General features: G+C 34.7%; 1 protein-coding gene across 1 annotated transcript; it reads right to left on the reverse strand.

The window, feature by feature from the left end:
* Positions 1 to 305: 305 nt before the first annotated feature.
* SMIM28 (small integral membrane protein 28) lies at positions 306 to 4,865 on the reverse strand. Its single transcript, XM_078155547.1, has 2 exons — positions 4,755 to 4,865; positions 306 to 707 (listed from the first exon to the last, which is right to left on the reverse strand). The coding sequence occupies exons 1-2, from the start codon at positions 4,863 to 4,865 to the stop codon at positions 306 to 308; spliced, it is 513 nt and encodes a 170-aa protein (XP_078011673.1).
* Positions 4,866 to 10,321: the final 5,456 nt, after the last annotated feature.

The following is a 10,321-nucleotide window of genomic DNA, read 5'->3' on the forward strand; positions in this document are numbered from 1 at the left end:
CTTCATGGAACTTTTCTTCTCATTTGGGACAAAGAATTAAAAGTGTTATTCATTTTATCTTAATTATGTCTAGGATATAAGAAAAAAATATTCACTAGTATCACAGAAAGTATACATGAATTAAATAGATGAATTAGCATTTTTTCCATTATACTCTTAGGGTTGTAGTTTGTCTCTGGTGCTTGGATTCAGTCTATGACTATCTCATTTCATGGGCTAGCATACTCCCCTCCCCAATCCAATTTTTTTGTCCTTCCTAGTTAAAAAGGTGACAGCTATTGATACAAAGGATTTGCAAGGGAAGGTCATTTATCGTCATCCAACCTACGTGTGCTCTCTTCTTCATAAAGAGGTACTAGACCCTGGGTAATCCTATTTTGGACTTCTTCCTCAGGGGTTTTCATAGTGGCTTCCTCATAAGAAGGTGGCAGGCACACTGTGAGGAAGGTAGCTTCAGGGTACAAGGTTGAATAATGAAAGGTCGGCTCGGTGCTCCAAGGTAAGCCTGAAAGGAAATCGGTCACTTCTCTCTCTGGTAGATGCTCTGGAAGGTCAATGCTGAAGATCTGTCCCTGGGGCCTTGGGTGCTTGCAGTGATGATACAGGAAAAGTAGCAGAAATGCCAAGAAAAGCAGGATAGTGGCTGGAAGAATGATGCACAGGAATGGCTCAATGTCTTCTTTGGTAGAGCTTATCTTATGTGTGCTCTAGATTTAGGGAACAAAAATAGGAGAGGAAAAGAGGAGAAAAGCAAAACCAAAAACACTCAAGTGTCTATTTCCTCTGCCCCGTCCTTTCCTATTTTTTCTTATATAATTTTTTTTTACTTCATGAATAACATGATTATTCCATACGTACCAAAGACATCAGTACTCACAAAACACTGTTTTGATAAAGTATGAATGACTTCACTATTTCACAAGCTTTGCAGGGAATGAGTTCATACAAAAACCCAGGGTATGGGAATGTAACACTAAGATAACTTCAGACTCTTTGAAGGCCTCTCCACACTACCCACCCAATATACACAATAAAAAATGAATCTACATTTTCAAGCACTGACTCTGGTATGCATGTATTGCTGTATATATTATTTGCTTTAGATTATTTTTCTCTAGAAGTAGCTGATTGTTTTCTTCCTGAAAAGGGATATTATGAAGTAATAATAATAATAATTAGTATAATTAAGAGATTTCATTTTATTTTTTGGAGGCAATCAGGGTTAAGTGACTTGCCCAGAGTCACACAGCTAGTAAGTGTCTGAATCAGCATTTGAACTCTGTCCTCCAGGGCCAGTGCTCTATCTACTACTAGAGCCTTCATTTTTGCCAAGTGCTTTACATAGGGTATGCCATTTATTCCTCACAACAGCCCTGTGAAGTAGGTTCTATTATTATCCTCAGAAACTTAAATCTCTAAAATTTTTGAGATTTATATATTTAGTTTCAATCATACCTTCCCTTTTGTTTTACATCACAGTCATTACAAGATATATCCCTACCCTTGCTAGGGAGTCTTACTTTTTGACAAAGAAAAACAGTTATGTGAATCCAACAGACAGAGACACCAGACAGTGTATGTACACACACACACACACACGCACACACACACACATATCTCTCCAGTAAAAGGAGAGTGGTGTATTTTCTCATCTCTTCTCAAGGGTTAAGATTTGTCTAAAGAAATTTACAACCTTTAGCTTCGTTCTGTTCTTATAATTATATTGTTGTTATAATAACATGAATTATTGTAGTCATTGTGTATATAGTTTTCCTGATTCTGATAACTTCTCTCTGCATCACTTCATACAAGTCTACCATTGAAAAGTAATTTTAAAAACTAATTCAGAGTCTAATAAATGGGAGAAAAATCCTTAGTTGCTTTCATTTCATTTGTATGATTCATGGAGCAATAAACTAGTCTTTGCTGTTGTTGTTTTTAAGGAAAGGCTACAACTAAATTCCTAGATAACTTTGGTTATGTGGTATGTGGTCACAAAAAATTATAATTGTTATTGGGGAAGGAATCATATTCTATATCTAGAATTATAATAAAATTGTAAGAAACCAAGTCAGTACTGGGAGAAAAATGAATTGCCTTCCTAACAGTAAAAAAAAAAATCTGACTTCTAATATCATTAGGCAATAATGAACTATTATTGCCTAATGATGTTAAAATCAGATTTTTTTCTGCATTAAATGAAGCTAATGGAACCACATGTACAAATAACTAACTACTAAAGTTTTTTTTTAAAGTAAGCATGACTAAGTTGGGAAAGAAAAAACTAAGGTCTTCTGCTACATAGCTTAATATGATAAATAAAATTGCAGTCACTATTTTTTCCTTAATTTTTGCAAAATAGGAAAATGTACTTTTGTCACGACCAAGATTCTGGTTCAAAGGTTTTCTGCTTAGCTATCTTTTTTATTCCATAGTTTATAAATGACATTCTGAACCAGATTAGAGGAATTGTTTTCTATTATTTCTTCCAAATAGGCAAATATCAATATATGGGTATTTAGTTGACACAAATTGAGTTAGAAAATGATCCCTATAAAAGTATATAAATATTGAAGGCTTGTTTACCATCTTAAAGTCTCAGAAAGTTACACTGATTAGAACAAAGCTAAAACTAATCCAGACAAGTATAGAATTCATTTATAGCACCAAAAGAAAAGAAAAATCTGCTGAACTATTCAGAACTGCTAAAATCATATCCTATCTATAAGTGAGTTATTAATAAAATTAGTATAAAATTTCATTTTTAAATGTATTTCACGAGTTGTACCTTACAGATGCTTTGCTATTTAGAAGTCAAAAAAAATGGATTCTGACTTTCTTCTGATTATTTGTCTTACAAAGTCAGCTAATTGTTATGTTAAATGATTAATTGTAGACCGAGGATGTTATAATATCTTGAACCATGGCTTTAACTGAGTAGAGAAGCTGTGAGAAAAGATGAGATACCGGAACAAATTACCTGCAACTCTTTCAAAATTAGAAGTCAAAATGGGGAGTTCAGGAAATACTACTGTGGTCAGTATCCTACCCTTACCTCACTTAACACTCCAAAATATTAAAAGTATATCATGTCATTCTATATTTGGCATCTGTTACAAAAGTATATAGAAGGTATTTTCATACTTTAGATTTAATATTTATGATTTCAAAGGCTTAAAACTGGCCATATTCTACTCTTCATTATTTCATTATCCATTCTTAGTAGTAAAGAATAATTAAATTTAAGCTATTTATTAATGTGCAAAATAAAAAAAACCCCTTTACAGTGCCCCTTATATGTCCATTAAAGGTATAAAAGGTACCACATGCTTAACATTCAAATATTCTGTTATATATAAAAAAGACACTCACAGAAAGTTGAACTTTTCTCCAATTTCAAGAAGATAAGTTAAAAAAATGGTACAGTTCTTTTTAATATTTCCACATGATAAACTGAACTGTTAGAATTTTATAGTACATACATATTGTAACTATCCAAATGCTGAAGGGCTTTTAAAATGGTTGTGATCTAAAAAGACACATTAAAAAGATTTAGTGATGTAAATAATTCTTCCAGTTTCTCCAAGTAGTGCTAGGAGGCAAATAGCTAGGGGCAGGTTTGGCCTTATTTTGTTAATTTAAGAATTCATGCAAAATAATTTATCAACTTGCATTACATTTAAAAATATGTATAATGACTTTCTACTTTAATTTTTATGTTCAATAATGGGCAGATTTGTGCATTTTCCCTTAGAGCTGCTTGAATGTCCTGTAGTCATCATGGGCTCTGTTTTGATCCAAAGACTTTTTGATTAATGGGTATTTTACATACATATTCCTAATTAAATCCTAATAAATTAAATCAAACTACTCAAAGACATGTTAGTTAAACTCTACTGGGCTGATCTTTTTACTATTAGTTAATTCCAAATCCCTCAAATTGACATTAAAAAAATGATTTGTCATTTTTTCTATTTACTTTATATTGTTTTGTCACCCTCTAATTCTGGCATTTTTAACCTTTTTGTGCGTGTTATGGTCACCTTTGGCAGCCTGGTGAAAACTATATAACCTTTTTCAGAAAAAATTTTTTAAAAAATTTAAATATATAGGATTACAAAGGAAGCCAATTATGTTGAAATATAGTTATCAAAATATTAAAATTTCCAAGTTTATGGATAGATCCATGAACACATTGATAGTCTCTGGACCCCAGGTTAAGATTGCCCATTCTAATGCAAGAATTCTTCATCTGAAGATATGAGGTTCTTCAGAAATGAACTTTTCCACTCCAAGCTACACACTGTGCCCCTTTTTATATCAAAAGGAAAGGAAATCTTCTACCTAGTTTTTAGGAAAGTAGAAAACAAAAAGGGTTTTTTTTGTCTATTACAAAGGAAAATAAGAGTTCCTTTCCTTTTGAAGTCTTAGAAATCTCAGATTGGATCACAGGATGATAAGGACCTTAAGGAAGAAAATTGTTAGGCATTCCTAAGGGAAAGTAGTTTTTACAGAAAGAAGTAAAGCTTTATCAACTTTCTTTTACACTTTAGAACACCTCTGTACACTTTGAGACAAACATAAAAATGTGTTTTTTTTTTGCTATGCCAAACATTAGCAAATTAACGTTTCTGTCATTATCACCATAATGCATATGTGTTTGAATTCAATCTCTGCAACCCCTAAACTAGAGCTAGGCAATATTGGTAAAGCAATCACACACCAATGAGAGAGGGAAGGCATTAAGTACAGACCTGCAGCTGGGTGTCCAGAAGTGGCAGACTTGGTTCACTAGTTAACCATTCGTGGGCCCCCCTGCCAGCAGGTCCAAACTGCCTCCAGCTGCTTCCTAATAGCCACCTCATGCTTTCATCAGGCTGATGCTGTCTCTGTTATTGTTCTTCCACCTTGTTTTCCAGATTTAAACAACGCCCCTTGCTCTTGGCCCTCACACTGCTGGGATAGTCTCAGCTGAAGACCACTGGCAAACTCTTCTCCCGTGATTAGCAGCAGCAGAGGAAAGTACCAAAGACACCTTCTAGGCTGAACTTGCTGTTTTAACTCAGTTTCTCTGGGTTTATCTCAGTGGTCTATGTAATTGAGAAAACAGGCATCAGGTATCAAGGGTGATGGGAGGGCTTTCTGCATTAGGGATTATTAGAGCAGAATTTGCATCTGAATCCAAGACCATACTGTCCCTAATTCATTAGATAAATAGGTTTCTAAATTTAGGTATCTAATAAACATGACTTTTCCTCCTCATACCCTTTCCTATTCCCTCCCTGCATCCCTTACCAGAGATTGAGATCTGTATCTCAGAGCAGGAAGGAAGAAAACAAACTAAATTCCCCTTAATTGCTACTGGATTAGACAGTACACAGAGAATGGGTACTTTGGAAAGAGGCAAAGAGATATGAATAATGTCTTACTGAATTATTTAGACTATAGAAGCTAATGATAAATTTGAACAGAAGCCAGATAACAGCTTAGGTTGTTAGGATTGAGCCTTTGCTAGTCTCATGGCTAAGAATAATATTTACTTACAGACACATGAAAATTTTTAATCAATTTGTTTTTTTAACATCTATACAATATTGCATATAATGGCTTGTTTGTGAACTTTATAAGTGGATTCTCTTGAAATTTTGAAATGAAAAACTCCTAATGTCAGATTTTCCTTCACTGTAATATTGGGATCTCTCTCCTCTTTCCTTTGGGAGGCTAGTTCTTTGGAATCATCCTGCCTCATCCTTTCTAAGCAAAATATTTTTTCACTTGAAGATTTGTTATGAAGAGTTGTAATGTGATTTCCTGGTTGAGAATTGGAGATTTTCTAAATTCCACTGTCATTTGAATGATTAATAAACATTTGAGGATAAATTGTGTTATGATTCCTATAGAATAACTGAGACAAAAAGGTTAAAGTAGTGCTACGTGATGGTTTACATGGTGTTTTAATTTACGTTTTTGTAGTGCTTTTACACAAAGTCACTTGATCCTTACAATAACCTTGTGAAGTAAATGTTCTTATATCCATTTTACAGATGAGAAATTGAGGATCATACAGATTCAGTTACCTAGAGTAAGTGATGAGATGAGATTCAAATTCAGGTTTTTCTGGGTCCAAGTGGAGTAATCTTCACACTAAATATATCATCACATCCTAAAACTAGTAATTTCTATAATTTGTGATGAACATTGTCCACTTGGTTTACCTACATCTAGTAGTATAATATTCAACTTTGTAAAAATATTCATTAGACTAGATAGTAACTATTCTCCTTCTGGAGCCTATTTGTCAGCCGGTCAATTTATTTCATCTTGCTTTGTGCTTTCTCCTCATTTAAAATATTACTTGTGTTGCCCAGGCATTCTCCTATTTGAATGAAAATCATTATGAGAAAATGAATTAATCTGTTTTCATTACAAAATGATTTATTAGTTCTGGAATGAAGACATGTATTCCAATGTTGCCTCTGACATGATTCCCATGTGACCTTTGCCTTCCTGAGCCTCAGTTTCCTTATCTGTAAAATGAGGGGGCCTCTCAGGTTCCTTCTCTCCAGATCAAAAATAAGACAATTACATAGCAAGTTTTTCAACCATAGTTTGGCATTGGGTTTGAATTATGAACTTTAATTACAAATTTAAAATATTTTAAATCTGTTTTAAGAATATACTTATTGTATATAGAGTAAACTTGCCATCACTTTGGGCCAACCTAGAAGTTATCATTTTGTTTCTATTCCTATATAAACCTTCCGTCCTTTAGCTTCCAAATAATATTTGTGTTATTTTTCTGCTGAAACAGCACACATTTTTATCCTCTAAATATATCTTATTTTCTACCAGTCAGTTTTTTTTATAGCTCAATTTGAGAGGTGCAAGCATTAACTATTTAATATTAGCATAGGGATTTATCAATCTAACTCCAAAATATCCCTTAGTAGGATTATAGGTTAAGAGCTGGAAGGGACCTTTGATGTTCCCTCATTTTAAAGATGAGGAAAGTGAAATTGAGAAAGGCAAAATGACTTGCCTACAGTCACACAGCTAGACAGTGTCAAGGCAGGTCTGTACCCAGGATATACCTGACCTTGTATCTAATACAATCAGCTCAATGCCACAACATCTCAGAGCTTATACTTATATAAGAATGCTAAACGTGCCCTATAGGCCGCCAATTTTTCTTTTAATACCTCTTTCTGAAAATCATTTAAAAGTGTAATCTATTTGGCTTCTCTTTTCCCCTTAATTCTTTTAAAATTGAATTGTTTAATTATTTAATTTTTCTTTTTCTAGGTTCTTCAAAGTTCTTTTGTATTGGCAGGGTTATGTAGGATGGGGCATAGAGGAAGGTATTGGACCCAACATAATATAATTATATCATGACAACACTTTTCAATTTGTAGCACTAGTATGGAGTCAAATAGAAGATGAGTCAATGGCTGTTAAGAGATGGAACAAATGCTCACAAATAAAGCATGCTAGGAAAACACAGTCACATATTTACGTAAACTAGAAGATGGAGTTAAAGTAGTACATATTTGAATTTTAGTAAGCTGTTCAATGCAATGTCTCACGAAATTCTATTTCAAAAATTAAGTTAAGTGGGCTTAGACAATGACACAATTAAAATGATTGACAACTAATCGGTGGAGTGGAGGCAGCATTATTACAAATTACCTAGGCTGTACCAGATTTGTATGAAGTATCCAGAGGGTTCATATAGAGGTCAGCAGCGAGTCTTTGTTTTTGTGAAACCTTAGTACTAATGACTGAGAGAGGAAACAAAAAAGCATTCTAACCAAATTCATGGTCAATATAGACTGAGGGAAGAATTGAAAGTGCTTAGGCCAGAAAGAAAATTAACCAAGAGAGAAACTAGAATAGAGATGGAAAAATACAAGCATTTGCTCTCAAAGAGATCTCAAAGGAGCTTTCACAAAGCTTTAATGCTGAGAAAAACCAGTGTGCAGAAGATAAAATCAAGTTAGTTGTAAACTGGCAATGCAGTCAAGTTGCAATTAGGAAGGTTCACAAGAGGACTAGATATCTAGAGGCAGAAAGAATACTAGAACTCACCTAGACTTTGAGCGAATAAGTCATTTTGATTATTACGAATACCCAAATTAACTATAAAGGACATGAAGAAAGATGCTATCTGTGTCTAGAGAAAGAACTGATAAATAGAAGTTTGCATAGAATAATTTTACATATATATATATATCTGTTTGTGCCTAATGGTAGCCAATCTCTTGGGAGGGGGGACAAGAAAAGGGGAAAAAAGGAAAAAAAATTTACAAGATAACTTTATTATATATCTAAAAGGAATGGCAAGCTGTACATAAGAGATTTTCGGTTTCATGTGTAATCATCTTTTTTATTATACTACATTATGGAAATGCTTGTTTTATTCCATAAATTAAAAACAAATAATTTTTCTTAAAGTCACCTAGATCAACCCCTTTATTTTACGTTTTTTGAAATGGAGGCCTAAAAGATTAAGTGACTTGTTCAGGGTCATGCAGGTAATATCAGAGATGGGATATGAACCTAAGTTCTGTGATTCCAGAGTTAGAGCTCTTTCCACTACACCATATTGTAAGAAGTTGTGTCAGTGGGGACATTGTAGTCAGAATCCAATCAATCAGTCGATTTATTGAATTTAATCATCATTTCTTACATACCCAGTGTGTATAGAGCACTGTGTAGCTGCTGAGACCAATAAAAAGTTTAGATGATGTTTCCTGCCATCGTGGAGCTTGAGATAACTCACAAAAAGTGTTTCATTTTTTACTTTTTGGAAGGCAATCAGGGTTAAGTGACTTGTCCAAGGTCACACATCTGAGGGCAGATATCCTGACTACAGGATAGGTGCTCTATCCATTGTACCACCTAGCTGCCCCCATCAAGTGTTTTATAAACCTCATAATGCTATATGAATGCCAGCTATTTTATTATTATTGTCATCATAATTATAATTGTTATGAGGCCAGAACCCAGATGCTATATATAACACATGATAAATGCATAATCTGGATTTCTAGACAAGCCTGGAGCATTTTACTTCAGCTTCTTCTAATTGGTGGAAAGAATGCTGAAATGATGTGCCTGGGTAAGGGGAAGAGTTGATGTGAGAGTTTTGGAGAAGAGGGATGTTCTTGATCCTTCTTCAAAAGACATTTGCAGTTTCACACTCTCATAGCAACCAGGATAGGATCCCTCATATACCTGTTTGTTTTTCATATTGAAATGTTTCTTGTCATTTCTGCTCGGTTTCTACATGGCTATCCTCGATAACATGGACATTCTGACCTCCACCAATCACTGTGTACTACCCACTATTACCATCTGTAGAATTAGTATCCACTCTTGCCCTCAGTCTTTATAATTCCCAGGTGCCACTGAGGATAGTGGAAACACCACCACCATTGCTGAGCCAGCTTTGGCCACAGGCTTATCTTTTATTGTAACTGTGGTGGAGACTATGGTGATCATATGTTGCTCAGGCCTAGAGGCCTCCAATACCACACAACATTCTTGGGAGCCATTGCCATCAATTCTCCTAGCCTGAGTACCAGCTTCTTAGAAGTGTGATGAAGGACAAAGCAGAAATGGTGGCCCCTTCTACACACTGCATGAAGTAAATGGTCTCTTTTGCCACATGACAATAGTCAACCTTCACTAAATGGAATTACCTAAGTTGAAAACTCCCCGCCCCCCAAAATACAACACTCTTAGGTACTATGTAAGTTAGATGTTATCTAAAATATGCTTTGGAAGAATTTAAACATTTGAGTGGAGAACTTCTGCAAGGATTCATAAAGACCGTTTGTTCCTTAAAGTATGAAGAGAATACTTATATTGCTAACCCCTTTGGATACATCCTGTCTGTGACGCTAGGTAATCCACTTAACTCTGTTTGCCTCAGTTTCCTCATCTGTAAAATGAGCTGGAGAAGGAAATGGCAAACCACTCCAATATCTTTGCCAAGAAAACTCCAAACACAAAGAGTTGAACACAACTGAACAACAACAACAACAACAACAATAACAAAAAACAATTGAGAAGTATCAAAATTCCAGATTGAAACAGAGTAAGAGCAGAAAAGCAGATCTCAGTAGCAAAGAGAGTTCTTATTATTGGACTTAATGTCTGGTCACCCCTGATGACGTCCTTGGCTTCATTTGCTCATTATCCAGCCCACCTAATTTAACCCTCTTGCTATAGAGCAGATATTAAGTGCAGAGTCACGGCCTGGGATGATTAATGATATCTGATAGCTGCAGCCTACTGACCAAGCACCAAAGCAGTTCAT

The sequence above is a fragment of the Phascolarctos cinereus genome, unplaced genomic scaffold (assembly GCF_003287225.1).
Source record: "Phascolarctos cinereus isolate Bilbo 61053 unplaced genomic scaffold, phaCin_HiC Scaffold_5;HRSCAF=322, whole genome shotgun sequence".
Taxonomy (NCBI): Eukaryota; Metazoa; Chordata; class Mammalia; order Diprotodontia; family Phascolarctidae; genus Phascolarctos; species Phascolarctos cinereus.